At 42.2% G+C, this 27,166-nt stretch overlaps 1 protein-coding gene across 5 annotated transcripts in view; it reads left to right on the top strand.

The window, feature by feature from the left end:
- Positions 1 to 1,730: 1,730 nt before the first annotated feature.
- far1.S (fatty acyl-CoA reductase 1 S homeolog) overlaps positions 1,731 to 27,166 on the top strand; it is a 57,483-nt gene continuing 32,047 nt past the window's right edge. Inside the window, exons 1-2 of one of the 5 annotated variants that reach the window (XM_041591258.1) lie at positions 1,731 to 1,994; positions 20,851 to 21,051. In XM_041591258.1, the coding sequence (XP_041447192.1) occupies positions 20,863 to 21,051 (189 nt within the window). In that variant the 5' untranslated portion in view covers positions 1,731 to 1,994; positions 20,851 to 20,862. 5 annotated transcript variants of the gene reach the window in all.

Genomic DNA, 27,166 nt, shown 5'->3' with positions numbered 1-27,166 from the left:
AGCAAGTGTATTTTTTGATTTATAATATTGGTATGTAGGTGCATCTCAGGTCATTTTGCCTGGTCATGTGCTTTCAGAAAGAGCCAACACTTTAGGATGGAACTGCTTTCTGTCAGGCTGTTGTTTCTCCTACTCAATGTAACTGAATGTGTCTCAGTGGGACAAGGATTTTACTATTGAGTGTTCTTCTTAGATCTACCAGGCAGCTGTTATCTGGTTATCTTCCCATTGTTCTGCTGATGAGCTGCTGGGGGAGGGGGAAGGGAGCCGAGTGATATCACTCCAACTTGCAGTAGAGCAGTAAAGAGTAACTGAAGTTTATTTGAGTCACATGACTGGGGCAGCTGGGAAACTGACAATTTGTCTAGCCCAATGTCATGTTTCAAAATGAAATATAAAAAAAAAATGTTTGCTCTTTTGAGAAACAGATTTCAGTGCAGAATTCTGCTGGAGCAGCGCTAGTAACTGATGCATTTTGAAAAAAAGGTGTTTTTCCATGACAGTATCCCTTTAAGAAATTTGAAATACACTTAATTTTTTGGTGGCTCTGGAAGGACCTGTATCCTTGTATGCAAAATAAAGTGGCACGGATGGGTACCACTTTTTTGGGGGCCCACGATGGTACAGATATGCCACTGGTCACCAGGCATAGCCCACAGGGGGAAGGTTGGCCATGGGTATTTAAATAAACCACAAATCTTGAACTAGATCAAGTGTAGGTCATGAGGGAGTTGGTGTAGCTTATGATTCATTAACATCTTGTGCCTAAAGCATATTTGCTTTTGTCTTGTAAAACTGGTGTATTTGCTCTCTGGTCTTTCCAAGAAGCCTTTGCGCATAAGACATTCCCACAACCCTTTTCTCTACATTCCTGTCACACATTGTCATTGGTCTCTGGTCTTTCCCAGAAGCCTTTGCTCATAAGACATTCCCACAACACTTTGCTCTACATTCCTGTCACACAACATTGACAATGGTCCATGGTCTTTCCCAGAAGCCTTTGCTCATGACATTCCCACAACCCTTTGCTCTACATTCCTGTCACACATTTTCATTGGTCCCTGGTCTTTCCCAGAAGCCTTTGCTCATGACATTCCCACAACCCTTTGCTCTACATTCTTGTCACACATTGTCATTGGTCTCTGGTCTTTCCCAGAAGCCTTTGCGCATAAAACATTCCCACAACCCTTTGCTCTCATTCCTGACACACATTGTCATTGGTCTCTGGTTTTTCCCAGAAGCCTTTGCTCATAAGACATTCCCACAACCCTTTGCTCTCATTCCTGACACACATTGTCATTGGTCTCTGGTCTTTCCCAGAAGCCTTTGCTCATGACATTCCCACAACCCTTTGCGCTACATTCCTGTCACACAACATTGACAATGGTCCCTGGTCTTTCCCAGAAGCCTTTGCACATAAGACATTCCCACAACCCTTTGCGCTCTAGTCAAATCCATTTGCGGGTCACACATATTCGCAGAAAGTTGCCATTAGTCTTTACAAGATTCCTTTGCTAATGTGACATGTTGTACTTTATGGGCACCCCAGCACCACCCTCTCACTGTAACCTTTGCAACATCCACTTTGACAGGTCTCTGACATGAATTTCAGTTTCCTGTTGGGTACTCGGTACTTGGGTACCTCAGCATTCTTTTGCTATCTATGTTAGCTAAGCACTCACTTCCCATCAGGACCACTTCTGGCATATACTACCCGGCATCCTTCACTCCCATCATAAGCCTCCCGCCAGGTCCCCCAGTGATGGGTGAGTCTCAAACACATCCCTCCCCTTCACTCTCCCATTGTCGCTGCTAAGGGTCCACCAATCGCAAGGCGGGGCTGCTTGGCTGTTGCGTGACGTTGGTGAAAGCGACCAATAGACGCAAAGCTCTGGTCCGAGGCTGCCGGCAGAGGGAGGGGTGCGAAGCTTGAGGGCCTGGGCTTGTGTCAGTTGTGAGAAGAGGGATACGGAGCTGAGTGGCTCGGGGCTGAGGTAAGGCACGTGGGGTGCTTGTAACACCCGACAGTATTTCGAGGCGGGGTCGGAGGGGTCTGTGGTAGGACTGGGACGAATGGGGTTTCATGTTATCTTCATGTTTTCGTCTGTAGTCTCCTTCTCGTGCCATCTCTTGCCATGGTCATGATCTCTAATCTTCCTCCTCACAGAATGATGGCTCCACTCGGCCCCCTGCCCTCCCGCTCCCTCTTACAATTCTGCTTGTGCTTTTCTTCACACTACTCCAAGTACTTTCCTTTGCACCTTTATTTATGGTTCCTTCATGTATTCCTCTGCAGGCAGTTCAGTCTGCCTCCTTCCTCCATGTCCCCCCGAGTACTTCTGCCTCCCCACAAATGGTTCCTTCCTCCTTGTCCCCCCCGAGTACTTCTGCCTCCCCACAAATGGTTCCTTCCGTGACCCCTCCAAGTACTTCTGCCTCCCCACAAATGGTTCCTTCCGTGTCCCCTCCAAGTAGTTCTGGGTGAACCCTTCCTTTATGGTTCCTTCTTTTCGCCCCTCCCCTTCCTTTAGTGTTGCACCCTCAGGTACTTGATGTGACTAATTCCCATGATGCCCAGCTTCAAGTACTTTTGTATAATCCCACACATTGTTATACTTTGAGTAGTTCATTCTACTTCCTTATGTGTCACATCATTCCCTGTTACAACCCTCCAAATACTTCTGTCTGCCCCCCTGTTGGTTCCTTACCTGGCCAATGGTTGCCAGCACCAGGTCCGGACTGAGAATTAAAATAGGCCCTGGCATTTCAGGTACACAGAGGCCCAATCAGCCCATAAAGAGGCCCAAACAGCTCCCACCAGCCCACTAAATACTGACTTTCTATGGCACCTTATAGCAGCCCCTCTGGCATTTGGCAGAACCCACAGATTGCCAGTCCAGGCCTGGCCAGCACTCTCGATACAGTTATTTGAATTTGCCTGGGTACAATGTCCAAAAATTATTGAGAGTGTGGACCTTTTTGTAGTAGATATATATATATATATATGCATCAAGTAAGCAGTATATTGTGTTGCATGTAAAACCAACATCCCCAATACGGACCAAAATGTTGGTTTTACATGCAACACAATATACTGCTTATTTGATGCTGGTGATTTCTTTCTCTACAAATACACTGTTTCTCCATGCACTGGGGAAGCTTTGCAGCTTAATGGAAGGTGGTGTTGTCCATATGTTTATATATATATATATATATATATATATATATATATATATATATATATATATATATATATATATATATATATATATATATATATATATATATATATATATATATATATATATATATATCTCGCCAGCACTCTCATCACCCCCCACCTCTTTTCATTCCGCCTGCACGCTAATGACCCCTCACACCCAATGATAACTCTGCCAACACTTTAATACCCCCCTTCATCTTGACATTTCTGTCTGCACTCTGATTCCCCTCCCTCTCGGTTCCTGTTACTCTGCCCGCACTCTGATCCACCCTTGTCGCTCTTTCTGCACTCTATCAATCTATCTGGCCTCTTGTAACTTTGTAACTCACCTGTCACTCTGTCCTCTGCCATTCTGTATACATTCAATTCCACCTGTTTGTGTCACACTACCTACAACCTAATGTTTCTCTTTTTCCTCATGTCATTCTGTCAACACTCTGATTCCCCTGCTTTATGACACTATGCCAGCACTCTTATGATTCCCTCCTTCCTCATGTCAATCTACCTGCACGCTAGAGATCTATTCTGCTTCTTGTAACTCTACCTGCACTCTGTTTCCCTTCTTTTTCCTTGTAATTCCACCTGCACTCTTAATTCTCTCCTTCCTCTTGTAACTCTGCATGTGCTCTAATTGTCCTCCCCCTGTGTTTCAGCCTGTACTGTACAGATTCAGTGTATCTCTGGTAGCTCTGGATGCACAGTAATGTTTCAGTTCCTCTAGCAGCTCAGTCTGTACCCTTCTCTTTGTATCTGCTGGTGCTTTAATGGTTCTGTCCTCGCCATGTGGTACTGGTTGCATTTGATGTGATGTGTCCCTGGTGTTTCTGCTTTGAAACCCTCATGCCGGTGAAGAATAAGGGTGTCATTTGTTCCACTCACAATGCTGTGTACACTTTCCCCCAGACTTCGACTGGTAGTTTTCTCTGCACCCTTCCTTGAGTAATTCTGTCCTTAACCCTAGTAAATCTGCACTTTTCTTTATACATTTACTTCCCTGCTCTTTTCATTCTCAAATACTTTTGTTCTTCCTAGTCATTATAGCGGCATTCTTTCTGCAGCAATTTGCCCTTTTGCTAATAAATCTATGTGTAACCTTCCCATATTTGATCCATCTGTTTTTTAGCACAGGAATATGTAACAAGTTGACACTCCAGTGTTATCCCCCTGCATGTCCAAGAGCCTTGCGTCATCGTTTCCATTTAATTTGGCACTGACCAACATGTAATATCAGATAATTGGCCCACCACACGTAAAAAGTTGGACAGCACTGCTCTAGTAAATCCACTTGTGCTGGGATAATTCTGCTTAAAGCCCTTTCCATGGTAATAATATGGATAATACTGCTCTTACCCTAATAAACAGTCTACACTCTTCTCCCTCCATGTAACTGCCCTTTACTGACAGTTTTGCCAGTCATTTTATCTGAAAGTTTACCTTATACTCCTGCCTACACCACTCCCTATGATTCTGCCTGCAACCTTATCTGTGATAGTTCTGCCCCACCTCTCCTCGCATGCTGCCCTTCTCACCTATTCCTTATTCTGATCTGTTACTACAGTTGCCTTATTTCACTATTACATGGCAGCATTTTTCTGAAGAAGGGTCCCTGGATGGTACAAATGTGTCCGGTTTCCTTTTGACACCGTTATTTTATCTTTGTGATTTCAACAACATTTTCGTTCAATATGTTATGAGCCTTTGCACCTGGAAGGGTTAACTTTTACTATGTTATAGAATGGATTTTTGTAAGCAACCTTTCAATTGGACTTCATTATTTCTTTTTTATAGGTTTTGACTTATTTGCCTTTTATCTTCTGATTTTTTCCAGCTTTCAAATGGGGGTCACTGACCCCATCTAAAAAACAAATGCTCTGTAAGGATACAAAATGTATTGTTACTGCTAGTTTTTATTACTCCTCTTTCTATTCAGGCCGTCTTATTCAAATCAGTGCATGTTGCTATGGTAATTTGGACCCTAGCAACTAGATTGCTGAAATTGCAAACTCGAGCTGCTGACCTAAAAAGCTAGATATAAAAAAAAACCAGGAGTGATTAAAAGGAAAACCAATTGCAAACTGTCTCAGAATATCTATAGCACAGTAAAAGTTAACTCCGAGGTGAGCAACCCCTTTGAATAAACTTTTTCTATGATGCAGACCATGATATTGTTAGCCAGTTTGCTGTTGGTCTTCATTTTTTAAAAATCATTTGGTTGCTTGCCCTACGTAAATGTTTTCTTTTGTTTTTGCAATTTTGATTTGTTATTGAAGTATTTCATCATTATGGTCAGTAATTGGCTCAATTGTTTTGATACTGAAGTCTATCTAATGCTGCTCCGTGTATGTCAGATGAAGCGCTTTTCAATTTTTTCTATCTGGAGTGCAGACGTGCAATTTACTGTATTTACAAGGTGTTTGTTTAGCAGTTATTGGTGAATGATTCTGTTTCCTGGGCATGGCAAATGGATTAAAACTATAATCCTGAACGGGTCCTGTCGGGCGACCTGCCATCTGACCCCAGGTTAACTTTTCTTTTTGGCTATTGATGCAGTAATGCCCAAATCTGATGTTTATTCCAGGGGGCCGAATGCCTGGATTCAGATAGTGGTACGGAATGCATTTTAGGACATCATCATGAGAACACACACTCCTGCATGTATAGAAGAAGTATGCAGACTCTACTCTACTCAGACTCTACTCACTTATCCAATGAAACTGCAGTCACACCTCTGTGCTGCCCACATTTGCTGTTGCAATCTCCCCCCTCATGGCTCGGTCCTCAGCCCTCATTAAAAAAGTCTTCAGCCCTCCCTCCTCAGCTCTCAGCCTACACTCCTCAGCCCTCCGATGTTCGTGCTCAGACCTCAGCTCGTAAGCCAGGCTGCTAGCTGAGGAGGGAGGGCCGATGAGGGAGGGCTGAAGACGGAGGAGGGAGAGCTGAGGAATGAGCCACGAGGGGGGAGATTGCAACAGCAAATGTGGGCAGCACAGAGGTGTGACTGCAGTTTCTCCAGATTAGTGAGTAGAATAAGTGACAAGTCTGCATACTTCTTCTTTACAGAGCACATACAGGAGTGTGTGTTCTGATGATGATGTCCTAAAATGCGCTCCGTATAGTTTTGAGATACCGGTTTCTTAAGGTGGCCATACACGGGCCGATAAAAGCTGCCGACAGACCGAGTCGGCAGCTTATTGGCCAGTGTATGGGACCCCCAACGGGCTTCCCCGATTGAGATCTGGCCGAAAGTCGTCCAGAACTCGATTGGATGGGACTAAAAATCCAGTTGGATCGTGGCCGCATCTGTTCGTTGATGCGGTCCTGCGATCTGACCGCCCGTAAAGCCACCTTTAGCTAGGGCCCCACGATCGGATCAGCCCGATATTGCCCACCTCAAGGTGGGCATATCGGGGAGAGATCCGCTCGTTTGGCAACATCGCCAAACGAGCGGATCTCTCTGTGTATGGCCCACCTTTACTTAAATTAAGCTAGACAGCCAGTATCAGTAATGATTCTTGTCTATACATCTGCACTGCATATGTTGTACCTGAGTATCAGACATCTGTCTGACAAGATGATGGATATTTATCTGCAGGTAGGGCCCAGGCATGAAGCTTGAGATGGAGCAAACTGGCACATGCAATGTCCTTTTCTTCAATTGTTTTCCTTTAGTTTTGAGTTAATTCTTAGACTAACTGCAGCACATAACAAAAAAGATCAACTTTAAAGGGGTTGTTCACTTTCCAAACACTTTTTTTCAGTTCAGTTAGTTTCAGTTTGTTCACAAGAAATAAAGACTTTTTACACTTTCCATCTTTTAGTTTTTACTGTTTTTCCAAAATCTAAGTTTGAAGTTTAATGTCCCCTTGTCTCTGTTGTTTGAGTCAGGCAGTTTAGTAATTCAGGTGCAGACTCTAAACTGTTACAATTTTGCAACATTTAGTTGATGTATTTCTCAGCAGCATCTCTGGAGTATTGGCAAATATTGTATCAATTCTAACAGCTGCCTGTAATCAGGTCCCGACTGAGAATTAAAATAGGCCCTGGCATTTCAGTTACACAGAGGCCCAATCAGCCCAGATAGAGGCCCAATCAGCCCAAATAGAGGCCCAATCAACCCAGATAGAGGCCCAATCAGCCCAGATAGAGGCCCAATCTGCCCAGATAGAGGCCCAATCTGCCCAGATAGAGGCCCAATCTGCCCAGATAGAGGCCCAATCTGCCCAGATAGAGGCCCAATCTGCCCAGATAGAGGCCCAATCTGCCCAGATAGAGGCCCAATCTGCCCAGATAGAGGCCCAATCTGCCCAGATAGAGGCCCAATCTGCCCAGATAGAGGCCCAATCTGCCCAGATAGAGGCCCAATCTGCCCAGATAGAGGCCCAATCTGCCCAGATAGAGGCCCAAACAGCCCAGATAGAGGCCCAAACAGCCCTCACCAGCCCACTAAATACTGACTTTCTATGGGACCTTATAGCAGCCTCTTTGGCATTTGCCAGAACCCACAGATTGCCAGTCTGGGCCTGCCTGTGATAACATTCAGGGATTCTGCTCGGCAGGGACAAAGATAAGAAATGTAACAACGGGGAGGCACATTTATCAAATTTCAAATTCATGTGAGTTTTTAAAAACTCCCCTAAACTCCTATGAATTTCGAAATAACTCCCTAGTTGAATTTGACAGTTTTGATTATAAAAAAACCCTCAAAATTCAAATTTTCTAATTTGAATTTTTAATTCGACCCTTGATAGATCTGCCCCTAAATGTATCAACTTAGATCACATACAAAGTAATTGGAAAAAGCAATGGTGAACTATCTGAAACCAACTGAACTGAAAAAAAGTGTTGAAAGGTGAACAACCCCTTTAAGGTCATTTTAGCATAGTCTAGAATACTCTGATCGTATAACCTGTGCTAATTTCTTTTTCTTTATAGTTTTCATTTGAATTATTCTCCTGCTTCTTATATTCTAAAGAAGTGAGTCTGTCTGTGCAGGATAACCTACACCTCTGTACACAAAATGAAAGTAACCTCAAATTATACAATAATTATTTGCCTTTAATTGCAATGTGGTGTTGTGTTCTAAAACTGTAATGTGGAGCTGGAAAAACAGTTTGCAATCCTAGGAACCATGTTGTCTTGATTTTATAGACTGTGTCCCACAGATGTATTTGTGTGTGTATATTTATAAAAATGTGCCTATGTTTTAAATTATTTTTCATTTTAAGTTCACAATCATAAACCGGGAGAGTTGGATTCTAGGGTTCTTTTTTTTTTATAATCACAAAATTCTCATCAACCTAATCATGTAAAAGGGGTATGGTTTGGTGGATCGGTGAAGTAACCCATCCATATCCTTGGGTTTGCTTTTATTTCAAAGACCCCCTAATTTATTGTTAGGTCATATGGGCTGGCTGTAACTGGGCACAATTGCATTGTTTCACATGGGGATAACTACTGTTCATTTAAGGAAGCCTTAAAGTCCCATTATTAACTGTTTGGCTACATATTAACCATGTCTACATAGCCTTAAGGGATTCCTGTGCCTTTTAGAAAGACTTCTATTAAAATTTGGCCGATTGTTGGAACTTTTGATTTATTATTTTCCCCCTTCCTATGTTATTTTCCTTATGGAATGCATCTGCTACTTGTGCTTTGCTCAAAGGTACCAACTGACAGTAGGAGCTGCTCTCTTTTATATTTTTATGTACACTGATACAGAGAGAGAATTCAACATCTTAACAGCTCTTACTGTAAAAACCCCTTCCGAATATATTGGCAGAACCTCTTTTCTTCTAATTGGAATGGGCGACCTTGTGTCAGCTGGAAAGACCTACAGGTAAATAAAGCATTAGAGAGATTATTATATGATCCCCTTATATATTTATACATAGTTATCATATCACCCCTTAAGCGCCTCTTCTCCAGCGTGAACATCCTAAATTTGGCCAGTCTTTCCTCATAGCTAAGTTTTTCCATACCTTTTACCAGCTTAGTTGCCCTTCTCTGTACCCTCTCTAATTTAATAATGTCCTGTTTGAGCGCTGGAGACCAAAATTGTACGGCATATTCTAGATGGGGCATTACCAGTGCTCTATTCTCCTTCTGTGAATCAATGCCCCTTTTAATACAACTCAAGACTTTATTTGCCCTTGATGCTGCTGACTGGCATTGCTTGGTACAGCCAAGTTTATCATCTACAAGGACTCCAAGGTCCTTTTCTATAACACATTTGCCTAGTGCAGTCCCATTAAGGGTATAAGTGGATATTTTTACATCCCAGGTGCCTGACTTTATATTTATCAACATTGAATCTCAATGCTGCCACTTAGCTGCCCAGATTGCCAGTTTGTCAAGATCCCAATACCGAGCCCTGAGGGACCCCACTAAGAACCTTACTCCAAGCAGAGAATGTACCATTAACAACCACCCTCTGTATCCGAACCTTTAGCAAGTTTCCTATCCAAGTGCAGACGACTTCAAGTCCTGTCTGTTGAGGACCGCATCAGCACATTGATGTGGTCCTCTACCATTGCATCCTCCAAGGCCCCCCCATTATCATCTGATCCTTGACTTTCACTTCAGATGAATGGATATTAGTGTGTGCTCTGTGTCTTTAGTGATTGCTCCACGTCTTTTGGAATGCTAATGGGTTTTTCCCATCGCATTCCTCAAACACTTCAAAAACTCATAGGTGCTCTTGAGCTGTACTTGTATTCTGGTTGAGTATAGTTAACCCCCCCCCCATATTTTGCTGTCTAGCCACAAAATGTCTATATAAGGTTTAAGACTTCTATCCAAAGTTTTGTGCCTGCCACATTTTCATGTGGCCTTTTTTTTTTACTTGACTTGGCACCTACAGGTTTAAGGGGTATAATGTTTTGTTATAACTCTGTTTCACCCTCTGCATAGACAAGGAGAACATCTATAAATTTAAAACAGACTAAACGATCTGCATGGCTCTTCCCCCAACCAGTTTCTTTGTGGATGAGTTAAGATGGTCCAGCTTCATCAGATTGTCCCAGTAATGCAACGTCTGCCACTGGGGGCTAATTTTGACCCATAAAGGACCAGTAAAAGCAAAAATTTTCTAAAAAAAAATTGTTAGCATGCTACAAAAAAACGGCGACAGGGTGACAATCCATAAGTGCGGTGCTCGATTTCTCCTCCCTGGCTATCTCCTATAAGGAAGTCAGGGAGGAAAAATCGAGTGCCACACGATGGATCACCGATCGCCTTTTCTGAAGAGGAGCACAAGCTGAGTTTCGGTAAGTTATTTCTTAATAAAGACTTAGCGACTTTAAATATTAGTAAGTGTTGGCGTCTTTTTTTTTCGTAACATACTAATGAATTTTCTTTAGAAAATGTTTGCTGTTACTGGTCCTCGTGGTTCACCTTTAATTGAACTATTAGTATGTTATAGAATGGCCAATTGTAAGCAACTTTTCAATTGGTAATGTATTATTTATTTTCTATATTTGTTTCAAATTATTTTCCTTCTTCTTCTGACTTTGCAGCTTTCAAATGGGGGTCATCTCAAAAACACATGCCCTGTAAGGCTACAAATGTATGGTTATAGCTACTTTTTATTGCATCTTTCTGTGTGGGTCTTCTTCTATTCATATTTAAGAGTCTTATTACAATCAATGCATGGTTGCTAGGGTAATTTGGACCCCAGCAACCAGAATGCTGAAATTGAAAACTGAGTCGCTACCGATAAATAACTCAAAAACCTCAAATAATAAAAGATGAAAACCAATTGCAAATTGTCTCGGAATATCACTCTCTACATCATACTAAAAGTTTACCCAAAGGTGCTCAACCCCTTTAAAGGAATAATTTGATGTTTGGGTGGAGTCTGCCGTTGGCCTTAGACGTAAAAATAACCAGGGCCAGTGCATTTTTCACAGAGGAGTGTTCACCCAAGATACACAATATGCAATTGTATTCTTTGGGGGTGGGGAATGATCTGTCTGTGGATCAGTACAGTAGTTCTCCCATCTAAAGACTTGAATACGAATGTGAGAGCCGTCTGATTGTGCTTGCCGGGCCAAGGTCGTAACATACAATAGACGTCTATGAGTTTGACTTTCACATACACCAGCCCATGAAGTGTGACATTACTAGCAGGAGACTGTAATTATTTCTCATGCTTTACAAAAGAACAGGGTTATATCCACAGAGAATGTTTGCACGGCCTCAAACTGATTGTAGATGGAGCTCACTAAACCTACAAACCAATCGCCGTTTTCATTGTTCCCAACTAGAAGACACGGGGGTTTCAGCATTCGCCTTTTTACCCGTTCCCTGTTTGCTCTTCAGGAATGAGACAAGCCCGGCAACCTGTTCCTCTGGTTCTGAGCAGGCTTACTGGTTTATATTCCCATGCGTTGCTTAGCGAGGACTAACTGATCATCTTTTGGAAGTTGTGTCGATGAGAAGCACTGAAGCGTACATGGGTTCTTTGTAACTAATCTTTCTGCCTGCACAGTGACTGAGAGACTATGACATGTGCTTCAGACGTCAATAGTAGATTTATATAATTATTTGTTACTGCACTGCTTTTTTTTCAAGTAGCCAGAGAACATAATTAAGGGATGGTGGATTGTTTATTGATTAAAAAAAAATGAAAACATTTAATTAGCCTTAACTTGGCATTGCTGTATATTAGTGAGTCAGCATGAGCCAGGGCTTTACTAATGCCATCCAAAAAAAGGTGATTCACCAATAAAATGTGTGTGGTGCTGGAAGACAGATGGCCTTTCATTTCTTGATCCATCTTGCTTCGCATCATTCATTTTCCGCTGGAAGGAAAATGAACAAAATGGGAGTCATCTCTTCAATACCTCAATCGCTGAGATTATAAAGTATTTAGACCCTTAGGCTCACTAGGTGAGTAAGCTGAGACTGTTAGGCTTTCAAGCGACACTGCATTAGAAAGATAAAGTGCTATGAGTCTTAAGATTACCATAGACTCAAAGATCCGATTGTATGAATCGAGGATTTGTACGATTTTTGGACCGTTTTATGCAGAGTCCCGACATTTTTCGTCCCACGGAGATCCCCTGGTCGATCGGACAGGTTAAAAGATTTCTGTCGGCTGCCGTATTGCCGATCGTACGATTTTCAGTTTGAGACTGTCACCAGCTTTGTCGGACATAACTTTCGTACGATTACGATTGCTGTCAGGGGCAGAACATCGACTGATCTGTTCTTTTACTCCTTTATTTCATCTGAATGGTTAATGGCAGGTCGGGAGATGGGGAAGTATCTATGGCCAGCTTTAGGGTGAAGACACACTGAGGTACTAGCAGCAGTCACGGCTACAAAAATAGACAATAGTGCTAACTGGCTATGTGGCAAATTCACTAAAGAGTGGATTTTTGCCTGCAAAGGCTTCACCACACTTTGCGCCACTCTGGCAAAGTTTCACTAGCGTTAATTTATAGCGCACTTTCGTTACGTTCGTTTCTGCCTAACAAAACTTCGTTAGTACACTTGCACTTAGGTCAGTTAGAATAGGGCAGGTACATATAAGGGATATATATTTCTTTATTAGTGATGTTGGTGCAAATGCTTGAAGTGGCCACAGATCATCTAATGCCCTAGACATAAGCTTAGTTACTATCAAGTACAAGGTACTGTTTATTATTACAGTGAAAAAGGAAATTATTGGGGGAAAAAAATTACAATTATTTACTTAAAATGGGCTCCATGGGAGATGGCCTTCCCATATTGCATAAGTGTCCACATAAGAGATTCCATAACTTTATGAAATTAGCAGGGCCCTCCTCCCAACAAGTGGTCCCAGTGAATAAGAAAATCCAGATCTTCCTTCACAATCGTCACAACCCAGTTAAGGTGGCCATAAACACCGTTAATATCTTACAAAACAAATTTTGGTTTACTTATTCGGTGCGTGTATGGTGGAAGACGAGTTGACCGATATCGGCAGAAAACCTGGATATCGGTCGGCTCATTGATCGGGCTGGACGGAAGATTTTTATCTGGTGCCTTTGAGGGTCAGTCCACACGAGCAGATTCAGGGAGATTAGTCACCCCAGCAATCTCCCCGAACTGCCTTCTGCTCGTGTGGACTGACCCTGAAGGTGCTGAATCGTTAGATACAGGTAGAATTCTATTGTTTCTACTTGTATATCTGATGATTAAAGGGATACTGTCATCGGAAAACATGTTTTTTTCAAAACACATCAGTTAATAGTGCTGCTCCAGCAGAATTATGCACTGAAATCCATTTCTGAAAAGAGCAAACAGATTTTTTTATATTCAATTTTAAAATCTGACATGGGGCTAGACATTTTGTCAATTTCCCAGCTGCCCCTGGTCATCTGCCTTGTGCCTGCACTTTAGGAGAGAAATGCTTTCTGGCAGGCTGCTGTTTTTCCTTCTCAATGTAACTGAAGGAGTCTCAGTGAGACATGGGTTTTTACTATTGAGTGTTGTTCTTAGAATAGATCTACCAGGCAGCTGTTATAGTGTGTTAGGGAGCTGCTATCTGGTTACCTTCCCATTGTTCTTTTGTTTGGCTGCTGGGGGGGAAAGGGAGGGGGGTGATATCACTCCAACTTGCAGTACAGCAGTAAAGAGTGATTGAAGTTTATCAGAGCACAAGTCACATGACTGGGGGCAGCTGGGAAATTGACAATATGTCTAGCCCCATGTCAGATTTCAAAATTGAATATAAAAAAATCTGTTTGCTCTTTTGAGAAATGGATTTCAGTGCCGAATTCTGCTGGAGCAGCACTATTAACTGATTCATTTTGAAAAACATGTTTTTTCCCATGACCGTATCCCTTTAAGCTCTACACGTATGTGTTGAAACAGATGATCTTTCTTGGAAACCTCTGTTCCGGGATAGATCGTAATTGTAACGTCTATGGCCACCTTTAGACCCATCTCAATCCCTTTTGTAACCCTGTGAATCACACCTTTCTATCTCAGGTCCCACCGCTTTCCCACCTGATATCGGCCCTGCTTCCCGCTGTTCTGATTGTTAAGGCTGTCCACACAACCAAGTGGAACAATAGAAAGGAAATCATAGCATTGTATATGATTGGTTGGATGCCACAGTTTTGGCCACTGTATTTCTGCCTTAATGCTCCCCGAGCAATGCGCACCATGCCTGTTGGGCCAGTTGTTTTGCAGATACATGCTTTGAATGCCGTCCTTAGTATCGGTAGTATCCGTGGTGCTGCCAGCTGCCCATTCTAGAAATGTAGCAAGAATATCCTCTATGAACCCAGTAGGTTTTCTGGAATAAACATTTTACAGGCCAAACTCCAGAGGAATGTGCTTGGCTTCCCCTCTGTTTCCCTTGGAATACTACAAGGGAGTGCGTTTCCTGTTGATTGGGTATAAAAAGAGGACTCTAATATAACAGTGTCTTTGTATGTCAAATATTATCGTACAAGTATGGGAGCTGTTATCCAGAATGCTCGGTTTTCTGGATAACCGATCTTTCTGTAATTTGTATCTTCATACCTTAAAGGGATCCTGTCATCAGAAAACATGTTTTTTTCAAAACGCATCAGTTAATAGTGCTACTCCAGCAGAATTCGGCACTGAAATCCATTTCTCAAAAGAGCAATCAGATTTTTTAATATTCCACTTTTGAAATCTGACATGGGGCTAGACAATTTGTCAATTTCCCAGCTGCCCCTGGCCATGTGACTTGTGCCTGCACTTCTCAATGTATCTGAATGTGTCTCAGTGGGACATGGGTTTTTACTATTAAGTGTTGTTCTTAGATCTACCTGGCAGCTGTTTTCTTGTGTTAAGGTGGCCATACACGGGCCGATAAAAGCTGCCGACAGACCGAGTCGGCAGTTTATTGGCCCGTGTATGGGGGCCCCCGACGGGCTTTCACGATCGAGATCTGGCCGAAAGTCGGCCAGATCTCGATCTGATGGGACTAAAAATCCCGTTGTTCGTTGATGCGGTCCCGCGATCCGACCGCGCGTTCGCTAGGATCCGATCGTTGGGCCCTAGGGTCCACGATCGGATCAGCCCGATATTGCCCACCTCAAGGTGGGCATATCGGAGGGAGATCCACTCGTTTGGCGACATCGCCAAATGAGCGGATCTCTCCATGTATGGCCACCATTAGGGAGCTGCTATCTGGTTACCAGTAATTGTAGATAAGGTGTGCTTCAAAAGCGGATTAAGCTCTTTGCAGCCCCGGGTGCACGCCGTACCCCCTGCCAGGGCAACGTGTACATGTAGTAAATAAAGCAGCAGCACTCCGGTATATGTGAAAAACTTACAAACTTTTACTTCAATGCAATAGGCAACGTTTCGGGCTACGCAGGCCCTTTGTCAAGCCATTCAATGGCTTGACAAAGGGCCTGCGTAGCCCGAAACGTTGCCTATTGCATTGAAGTAAAAGTTTGCAAGTTTTTCACATATACCGGAGTGCTGCTGCTTTATTTACTACATGCTATCTGGTTACCTTCCCATTGTTCTTTTGTTTGGCTGCTGGGGGGGGGGGAAGGGAGGGGAAGATATCCCTCCAACATGCAGTAAAGAGTGATTGAAGTTTATCAGAGCACAAGTCACATGACTTGGGGCAGCTGGGAAATTAACAATATGTCTAGCCCCATGTCAGATTTCAAAATTGAATAAAAAAAAAAAATCTGTTTGCTCTTTTGAGAAATGGATTTCAGTGCAGAATTCTGCTGGAGCAGCACTATTAACTCATTCATTTTAAAAACATTTTTTCTTCCCATGACAGTATCCCTTTAAGTCTACTAGAAAATCATGTAAACATTAGATAAACCCAACAGGCTGGCTTTGCTATTAATAAGGATTAAATGTATCTTAGTTTGGCTCAAGTACAAGCTTCTGTTTATTAATTCCAAAAAAAAGGTAATCATTTTTAAAAATGTGGATTATTTGGATAAAATGGAGTCTATGGAAGATGAGAGATCACCAGAAATAACGACTTTTTCCAATGACTGTAAGTGTAAAGCAGCTCCGGCAAGGGGGGTCGCCGACCCTGTAAACTGTTCAAAATGGATACATTTAGTTGATGCATTTCTTATCTTTGTCCATGCTGAGCAGAATCTCTGGGTTTCATTACAGGCAGCTGTTAGAATTGATACAATAGTTGCTGATACTCCAGAGATGCTGATGAGAAATGGATCAACTAAATGTTGCAAAATTGTAACAGTTTAGAGTCTGCGTCTGAATTATTGAGCTGCCAGACTCAAACACCAGAGACAGGGACATGCAACTATGAACTTAGATTTTGGAAAAGTAATAAAAAAGCAAATAATGGAAATTAATTGAAAAAAGTCTTTATTTCTGGGGAACAATCTAAAAACAACTGAATTGAAAAAAGTGTTTGGAAGGTAAACAACCCCTTTACGACTGGGAAAAAAAATTAAGCGCAACATTTTTATAAATTTTGTTTTTTAATAGCATTCAGAGAACTTGAATGATGGGAATGCAGTCAGGACCAACTTGTACCCTCCTACCTGTCAGCGAACTGACAGTTGTTGCATTGCTACTACCCTTTCAAGGGGAACCAGTGGCTCTTTAGTAGTATTTCTACTGATTTTTGTAATATCACTTTTTGCGTGCGTGTGTGTTAACCCTACATTCCTTTATTACCATTATAGGTACCCAAGGGCTTATTAAATTAAAGCCAAACATGATTTCTTAAAGCCAGTAACATTTCTGTTTTCATTTTTATCATTTCTGCATTCAACATATAGATCTAAAGGACAATCAAATCCACTCCCTGTGCAACTCATGCTTATAAAACATAGATTTTTTCCTCTCCCCCTCAGCTGACAGATGTCACCCAGGACGTACCCTCAGAGGGCGATCAGATTTATGGCCAGCGGAGAGCGAGTTCTGTAATCCGGCAAAGCCGTGAAAAGAGACTGGAACATCCAGAACGTTGAGTTGCAGGGGCTCTAGCCTTTTTTAGATTTTTAGCATTTTTAAAGGGGTACACTTTTAGTACAGATTATTCTAGGCAGTCTTGCAATTGGCCTTCATGTTTTTATAGTTTTTGAATTATTTATTTTCTCTTTCCAGTAGGGATGCACCGAATCCAGGATTCGGCTAGGGTTGCCACCCGGCCGGTATTTTACCTGCCTAGCCGGTAAAACACCTGCCAAGGCCGGGGCCAGTATTACAAATTTATCGGCAATGTAGCTGCCGGTAAATCTGTAATACCCTTAAAAAGACCCCTCGGCCCGCCCCCAATACCTTGGAAACGTAACTTTTGTTCGATGTGGCCCGCCCCCTTTTACATCATGGCCCGCCCCTTTTGACATCACAATCCGCCCCTTTTTGTTCCCGCCCCCACCAGCCGGTAAAAAAATTAGGAAAAGGTGGCAACCCTAGATTCGGCCAGGATTTGGCCTTTTTCATCAGGATTCAGATTCGGCCGAATCCTTGTGTCTCTCCGAACCGAATCCTAATTTTCTTATGCAATCACATGACTTTTTGTTACAAAACAAAGTAAAAAAAAATTCCTCCACCTTTTCCCCTTCCCGCCCCTAATTTGCATATCGGTGCTGTATTCGGTCCCTGGCCCTGCAGCCAAAAAAACCCCCTAAATAAACCAAAAAAACTATTATTCTTTTTATTCTGTTTCTATCCCAGGCCTTCTCCTATTCATCTTCCTATCTTTCACTGGCAACACTCCACGGTTGCTAGGGTAAACTGGCCCCTAGCATCCAGATAGCTGCTGAAATTCCAAACTGGAGAGGTGCAGAGCAAAAATATTCACATACCATAAAACATAAAGATCAGTTGCAAGCAGTGTAAGAATCTCCTATCCCTATCAGCATCATACTAAAAGTTAATTTAATGGTCAACTACCCCTCTAAATAGGCTGGAGGGGTCTAGTTGAATAACACTGGATTAGAATTAAGGATGTTGGATAAATTGCCAGTTTTAGCGACTCCTTTGCCTCATGTTTGAATAATGAAGGTTCAGCCTGTGCTGATACAACAAGACTTTGTATAACAATGGTTAACGGGCTGCCTTTCTGCTCTGCTGCATATTTATTCCCTGCAGGCTTTGCTCTGTGGCTCCCAGTACCGCTCTGTACCATACTTTCCCATAGCTCTGCATCTGATGGACCCGGGCCAATACACAGCACTCTCTGTATTGATTCCTTTACTCATCTTATCTGTCCGGGTATTTTATGGACTTATTTTACTTATCCCTGATTTTATTGCCTGCCTTTCACCCTCACCTCCATATCACTAGAATATTGCTGCCTCTAATCAATAGATTGCAGTTTGCTCTGATAAGGTGGAACCTCTTATCTTACCGCCACTAGTCCCAATAACTGACTTCTATTAATCTGTTGCACTATAACCCAGCAAAATGCAGTGACTTATTAACATTACGGCTGTTTATCGGCAAAGCAGAGTCTGAAAAGATAAATTATATGCAGTTTGAGTAGTGCTGCGCAGAACTGCAGTCGTGTTCATTTCCAAAATACGTCCCCTTCATAAAGCAAGAGCGGGCATGCAGTTTAAATGGCCCAAGGAGAATTTCATTAGAACCACTGATCGAAAGGCAACTAAATTCCATTTAAAGTAGGGATGCACCGAATCCACTATATTGGATTCAGCTGAACCCCCAAATCCTTTGCGAAAGATTCGGCCGAATACAGAACTGGATCCTAAATTGCATATGCAAATTAGGATTGAGAAGGGAAAACATTTTTTCTTCCTTGTTTTGTGACAAAAAGTCGCACACTTTTCCTCCCAACCCTAATTTGCATATGCAAATTCAGATTCTGTTTGGCCAGGCAGAAGGATTCGGTGCATCCCTAATATACAGGGGTCTTCCTCCCAAAAAAACAAGTCCAAGCTAATTTCCAATGTACTGATACGGGACCTGTTATCCAGAATGCTTGGTTTTTCAGGATAACGGATCTTTTTATAATTTGGATCTTCATACATTGTCTACTAGAAAATCATATAAACATTAAATAAACCCAATAGGCTGGTTTTGCTTCCAATAAGGATTAATTATATCTTGGTTGGGATCAAGTCCAAGCTACTGTTTTACTATTACAATGAAAAAAAGGAAATCATTTAAAGAAATGTGTATTATTTGGATAAAGTGGAGTCTATGAGAGAAAGGCTTTCTGTAATTCGAAGCTTTCTGGATAACAGGTTTCCGAAAAACGGATCCCATACCTGTATTCTAGCGATGTGTGGGTCGAGAAAAACTCAATCCGCACCGACCCTAACCTGCTGCACCCCAGCCCAAACCTGACCCTAACCCGGTGCGCTCCCTTCTTTATATGCCCACCCCAAAGTGATGTCACAAAAGGGGTGGGGCCTGCGCAAGTATATAGAAAGGCTAGGGCACAGGCAGAAGTGGGGCAGAAAAAGGCTGCAGGTGGGGAGAATGGAGTCTAAAGTTCAGCCCGACTCCGCCTGAGGACGTACGGCTTCAGGCTGGCCCGCACGTCGCTACAGGTATGGGATCTGTTATCCAGAAAGCTACAAATTACGGAAAGGCCTTCTCCCCTAGACTCCATTTTATCCAAATAATACAAATTTTTTAAAATGATTTCCTTTTTCTCTGTAATAATAAAACAGTAGCTTGTACTTGATCCCATCTAAGATGTAATTAATCCTTATTGGAAGCAAAACCAGCCTATTGGGTTTATTTTATGTTTACATGATTTTCTAGTAGACTTAAGGTATGAAGATCCAAATTATAGAAAGACACATTTTCTGTAAAACCCCAGGTCCCGAGCATTCTGGATAACAGGTCCCATACCTGTACTGTATTCATTTGCATTCATCACTCTCATTAGCTACAGTAAATATATTTTTGTTTTGTTGTTATATTTAATGGAGTGTGATTAGGTGTGGCCCTCCGGGGAGAATTTTATGGCTCCCATCCGGCCCCGCAGTCTTTAAAGACTTCTAAGCATGAGATCATAATTATATTATAACACATGGGATCCTGACTCATTAACCCTGTGCACTGAGAAAGTTGGAGAGAAACGAGTTACAGAAACAAGTCTTGGGCGCGTCATTTGCTCTCAGTAAAGTCAGATAAACATAATGATTTACAGGGCTGATATGCAGGTAACCTGTTATCCAGAATTCTCAAGGACCTGTTTTTTTTTTCCTCCCAGATATTGGACCATAACGTAATTTGGATCTTCATACCTTTAAGTCTACTAGAAAATCATGTAAACATTAAATACACCCTAAAGGCTAGTTTTGCCTCCAATAAGCATTAGGGGATGCACCGAATCCAGTATTCAGTTCAGGATTCGGGCAGGATTTGGCCTTTTTCAGCAGGATTTGGCCGAATCCTTCTGCCTGCCCAATCCGAATCCTAATTTGCATATGCAAATTAGGGGCAGTGAGGGAAATCGGGTGACTTTTTGTCACAAAGCAAGGAAGTAAAAAATGTTTTCCCCTTCCCACCCCTAAATTGCATATGCAAACTAGGTTTCGGTTCAGCATTCGGCCGAATTTTTCCCGAAGGATTCAGGGGTTAGGCTGAATCCAAAATAGTGGATTCGTGTATCCCTAATTTGTAGAATGTAATCACTATTGACTGGGTTTGATTGCGTTAAATATATTTGCTTTCTTCTTCTCCTACTTTAGGACTAGTTCATCATGATATCCATACCAGAATTCTATCGGGGGAAGAATGTCCTCATCACTGGAGCCACTGGCTTCATGGGAAAAGTTCTGTTGGAGAAGCTTTTGAGATCGTGCCCCAACACCAAGGCCGTGTATGTCCTGGTCAGGCCCAAAGCTGGCCAGAAGCCAAAAGAAAGAGTCGCAGAAATGATGAGCTGTAAGGTAATGCCTCAAGTGTACAGTATATAGTAGTGTATATGCAGCCGTGAATTCCGTGGGCTCCCAGTATGGGGACACAGCGCTCAATAGGGGGCTATTGTTAAAAAAATACTATTGTTTCTTCACATCTGGAGTATGTGTCCTGTTATTCGATAACTCTGGTGTGAGGGGTACAACGTTTTGGCCATAGGGGCCCTTTAAAGAATAATGTCCCTACAAGTCAGGAAATGTCATGTAATGTTCCCACACACATTCCTCTTTGTCAGTTAAGACGCTACACAATTTAACCCATAGCTGTTCCACTGTATCCTGGTCTTCAGGGTGCAAATAGGGAATCTCGAGACATGAGTGATATAGGTGGGTCCCAAATAAAGGAGAAGGGGGTCAGTCAAAGCATGAGCAAGCATAAGGTTTGGGTTCAGTACAGGCAGGGCCGGCATTAGAAATCCCGGGGCCCGTACAATATAATTTTCAGGGCCCCTTGGGCCCCGCCCACCCAAGCCCCATCCCAGATCCTGCCCACTCCTCATCACAGTTAAAAGACCAACTAGACATCAGCGCTAAAAAAGGTAAACCCCCCACACACAAGTTATAAAAAGCTATTGGGGACCAGGGCCCCCCTATAAATTAAAAAAGAAATTGAGGCCCCAAAGAATATTTTTTAAAAAAAACTTTGGTGGCAGGGGCCTATAGATTATTAAAATAATACATTGGTGGCCAGGGGATTAAAAAAAACAAAAAAAAACACATTGGTGTTCAGAGGAATTCAACTCGTGGCTTCAACTTCACCTCCTTTTGCGACTTTGGGTCACTTTTGCCGCTTCCGGAGTTCAATTACGGCTGTTTACGTGACTTCGGGTCTTTTCACCGCTTCAGGACTTCAATTTAGTCGGTTGTTTTCGATGCTTCAGGACTTTTTCCGGCTTCGGGACTTTGGCTATTTTTGTGGCTTCGGGACTCGGCTGTTCGGCTTTTTTGGCAGGTGTTCAGAGGAATTGAACTAGTGGCTTCAGGACTTCAACTTTGCCTCCTTTCGTGACTTCCATTTCCGATGTTTTTGGGACTTTGGGTCTTTTTGCCGCTTCAGGACATCAATTTCAGCTGTTTTCGGGACTTTGGGTCCTTTTGCCGATTCCGGGCTTCGGCTATTTTCTTATCTTCGGGTCTTTCCGCCGATTCGGGATTTCGGCTGTTCGGCTTTTTCAGCTTCGGCACCATCAAGGGGTGCCCAGCCCTTCGAAAAGTTCAGCACTGCCGAGCACCCCTTCAGGCCCAGGCCCGGTACACTTGTACCCCCTGTGCCCCCCTGATGGCGGCCCTGAGTACAGGTATGGGACCTGTTAATCAGAATGGTCGGGACCTAGGGTTTTTTCTATTTTTCTATGTAACTCTTGCTATGGGCAGCATGGGGGCATAAAACTTAGCACTGTGAGTGTGGGTTTCCTATGGGTACTCCTGTTTCCTCCTGGTTAATCGGCTCCCGATAAAATGAACCCTTCTGTCTGAATGTGATTGGAACCTTAGATTGTGCCAGTAATGTATAAACTCTGTACAGTGCTGCACAATATGTCAGTCATATATAAATAGAAAATGAAAATAATAGTGAACCAAATTGTGCATAAAAAGAGATAAAACCGTATGCAATTTAAGACCCCTGTATCTACTAGGGGTACACAGAATCCACCATTTAGGATTTCTGCCAAATTAAGTCTGAACCCTGATTTTTCATATGCAGAATTGTTTTCCCATTTCCTTATGACCTAAATTCACATTGTTTTAAGGGTTCGGGTCTGGTTACGCCAAGCAATTCAATTCAGCTGAATTCTGACAAAAAAAAGACTGGGATTCAGTGCATCCCTAGTATGTACAAGTCATATTATTGTCACACATTACCTCTTGAATTTACCCTTTCTCTTCCCAGGTATCCTTGTTCTTTTATCTCTGTGCTATAGAGATATTTGCTTTTTGTTCTTTCTTGCACTGCACATTCAAGCATTCAGCAAATGTAAACTGGCTCAGGCAACTTCTCCCACATCCTCTCCTTTCTCTCAGGAGACAGCAATAGCTCTCTCTCTCACCATTTACTGTTACCCACTTCTAATTGTAATTGCTTGTAGCCAATACTTGCATCTACATTATGTGCACTGCCACTTGATTCATTTACCTCCCAATTTCTTCCATGTCAGCAAATGCTATACTTGATCAATTTAGATTTCTGGTTAGAACCCACAAAAAATCCATAATAATTCCATTTCTCAGATCCAGGCACCACAGAACAGTACACCCTCTGGACCAATTAGAATTAGCTGGTGCTGTGTTTGGAAACGGAGACTCCAGTTGTACCGTACCAAATTCTTAAAGGGATTCTGTCGTGATTTTTATGATGTGGTTTTTATTTCTAAATTACACTGTTTATACTGCATATAATTCCCTCTACAGTATAAAAATGTAATTCCTGAACCAGCAAGTATATATTTTTTTTAGTTGTAATATTGGTGTGTAGGCAGCCATCTCAGGTCATTTTGACTGGTCGTGTTCTTTCAGAAAGAGCCAGCACTTTAGGATGGAACAGCTTTCCTTCCCATTGTTTTGTTGTCAGGCTGCTGCGAGGAAAGGGAGGGGGGGGATATCACTCTAGCTTGCAGTACAGCAGTAAAGAGTGACTGACATTTAGCAGAGCACAAGTCACATGACTAGGGACAGCTGGGAAACTGACAATATGGGGCACATTTACTAAGCTCGAGTGAAGGATTCGAAGTAAAAAAACTTCGAGTTTCGAAGTATTTTTTTGGGTACTTTGACCATCGAATAGGCTACTATGACCTTTGACTATGACTTTGATTCGAAGTAAAAATCGTTCGACTATTCGACCATTCGATAGTCGAAGTATTGTCTCTTTAAAAAAAACTTTGACTACATACTTCGGCAGTTTAAACCTACCGAGGTACAATGTTAGCCTATGGGGACCTTCCCCCATCAGTTTTCTAAGGTTGTTTTTGATCGAAGGAAAATCCTTCGATCGATCGATTTAAAATCCTTCGAATCGTTCCAATCGAAAGATTTCATCGTTCGATCATAGGATTTGCGCTAAATCCTTATTCGAATTCGTATGATTTTACTTCGAGGGTTTATTAACCCTCTATATTCGACCCTTAGTAAATGTGCCCCTATGTCCAACCCCATGTCAGATTTCGAAATTAAATAGAAAAGAAAATGTGTTTGCTCTTTAGAGAAATGGATTTCAGTGCAAAATTCTGCTGGAGCAGCGCTAACTGTTTTGAATTTTTTTTCCCCCATGACAGTATCCTTTTAAGGTGACAGGCTTGCATATGATACCTATGCAAGGCCCCAAGTTACGAGTGGGAAGGTTGGCACCTAGTGAACGTTTTTGAAATGCTTTGAGTAGAAAGCTCAGTCTGTGTGTGTATGGTATAGCGCTTTCTACAATCATTTTTTGGACCACTTAGTATTATTTCCTCGAACCGGAGTGTGTGAGCCATTAGACTGCATCTCCGGTGGGGGAAGCAATTTTCCTATGATAGTTGCCCGTTAAAAGCTGTCCTAAATGATTTGTCAGTTTTGAAATATCTCTTCCTTTATCTTTATACAGCCTTGCCCCTAAGGCTGCCTTTCCATGGGAATCAGTGTGTTTATATTCTATTATTCCCTTTTGTACAGTGCTGGGGAATACATTAGAATGTTATGAATGCGGCACAACAACAGTGAGCTTTGCTACAAAAAGTGGGGGATTAGCTTATTAATACTGTACTTGGATACACCAGGTACAGATGAGCTCACTCTTGGCAGGGGTGATGGCTGCCATGTCTCTAAATGTATCTGCCAAAATCTGACTGTGCTTTCAAAATCGTACATCGACATGGTGCTCGGACCGAGAGTGGTATTTGTTAGTAAGTGGATCCAAGGTATAGTGAAGTGTAATGTTAAAGGTTATGTTTTATATTATGACATCTCTGGGAAATTATACACTGTGAATTAAAGGAGTACTAAAGCTTAACTAAAGAAGTAGCTAGAAAAGTTGTACATTATGTTTTGGGTTTCTGTACCAACCCAAGGCAACCACAGCCCTTTAGCAGTAAAGATCTGTGTCTCCAAAGATGCCCCAGTAGCTCCCCATCTTCTTTTCTGCTGATTCACTGCACATTCTCTGTGCTGCTGTCACTTACTGAGCTTAGGGACCCACTCACAATATACAGTACACATAGAATAGAAATGTCACAATTAGCACCAGAATTTAAGATGCCCTGTAGCATCATCTTATATTACAGACCAACCTCATTTTCTGCTGGATAATTAGTGACGAGCCCTAAGCTTAGCTTCTCAACAGCTGCTCAGAGCCCACTGAGCATGTGAGTGTCACAGACACTTTCCAAGATGGTGACCCCCTGTGACAAATTTGAAGTCCTGGATAATTGCTGCTATTGACAAGCCGAAACTTTAGCCTCGTGCAATAAGTTCAGTATATACAAAATGGCATTTTTAACCATATTCATTTTTAGTTTAGTTCTCCTTTAAAAGACCAGGGCTTTATTTAAAATAGGTGCAGCCACACATGGTTAAATTCAATTGTCCTGATAATGTGGATAACTGGTGCTGCTCGATGTTAACTGGGGGTACCAGCCAGTTTTTAAGTGTGTTTTGTGTGTGTAGCTTCACAGAGATTAATTGCAACTTGCATGCAGCCAACATCAGAAGGTAGCTGCTTTAAAGTACAGATATGGGACCTATTATCCAGAATGCTCGGGACCTGTGGTTTTCCAAATAACGGATCTTTCCATAATTTGGATTTTCATACCTTAAGTTTACTATAAAATCATGTAAACATTTAATAAACCCAATAGGCTGGTTCTGCATCCAATAAGGATTTGTTATATCTTAATTTGGACCAAGTACAAGCTACTGCTTTGTTATTACAAAGTAAAAGCAAATCATTTTTTAAAAATTTGGATTATTTAGATAAAATAGGGTCTATGAGAGATGGCCTTTCTGTAATTCGGAGCTTTCTGGAAAATGGGTTTCCGGATAACGCACACATGTACATGTCCTTTCAACACATGCCGCTTTCCTGGCTGTGACTCTGATGTGACTGGTTGGACTGGCTGATTGCAAGCCTACAAGGCCAGAATTGCATTCAATTTGCACAAGATTTGATGAATGCAGATACAGTGTAACCCTCATTCTAGAATTTGTACTTCAGTGGCATAAAATACATTTCATTTGGTGTGTGACCTACACTGGCATTTTCCTCTCATGCCTTGGAAACATTTCAGTGATAAATATATCCTGCAGACCTTCAGCACCAATGCCCTGGCAGCATAATAACAAGCCTTCCTTAGCTTCTGTATCACTGCCACTCTTCTTCTTTCTTTTCTCTCTCTCTCTTACAATTGTAAAATGATGCACCCAATTTGTTACCATTCCGATTCCAATCAATGTGGCAAGTTGCCTCTTTAATTAATTGCAGAGACTTTGCTGATTGTGCCGTTCCTCTAACAGCTGATAATTCATCGTGGGAGCCCGAGCAGTAAAACATAGCTCTTTTGTTAATTATGCTTTTTAAGACATGTCCGAAGCAATCTTAGCTGTCTTACTGGTACAGGTATAAGATCCGTTATCCAGAAACCAGTTATCCAGAAAGCTCAGAATTATGGAAAGGCCATCTCCCTTAGACTAGAGTCCTGCAGCAGGTCAGGTACCCTGCGGTTTGCAGGTAGAAGTGTCGGGAGCGAGTATAGACGCAGAGTCGGAGGTTTTGCGGGTCGTGGGGCTTCTCCATAGCAAGTTTACTCTTTATTTTTTGATCACGCCTACTTCTAATGATGTCACTTCCGGTTTACAATGACAGCACTTCCTGTTTTACTCCTTTTTTTATGATCGCGCCTACTTCTTGTGATGTCACTTCCGGTTTACAATGACAGCACATGTTTCTTGATGGTCAGCGGGTCTCGGATCAGGTTGCGGATAAGGTACTTGCGGGTCAGGTTGGGTAGCGGGTGCGAGTTGCAGGTCGGGTTCGGGTTTAACAAATTGGTTCCATGCAGGACTCTACCTTAGACTCCAGTATAATTAAATAATCCAAATTTTTAAGAATGATTTCCTT

This window comes from Xenopus laevis, chromosome 4S (genome assembly GCF_017654675.1).
Source record: "Xenopus laevis strain J_2021 chromosome 4S, Xenopus_laevis_v10.1, whole genome shotgun sequence".
Lineage (NCBI taxonomy): Eukaryota > Metazoa > Chordata > Amphibia > Anura > Pipidae > Xenopus > Xenopus laevis.
Note: the sequence above shows the minus strand (reverse complement) of the source record. Positions and strands in the feature narration are given on the sequence as shown.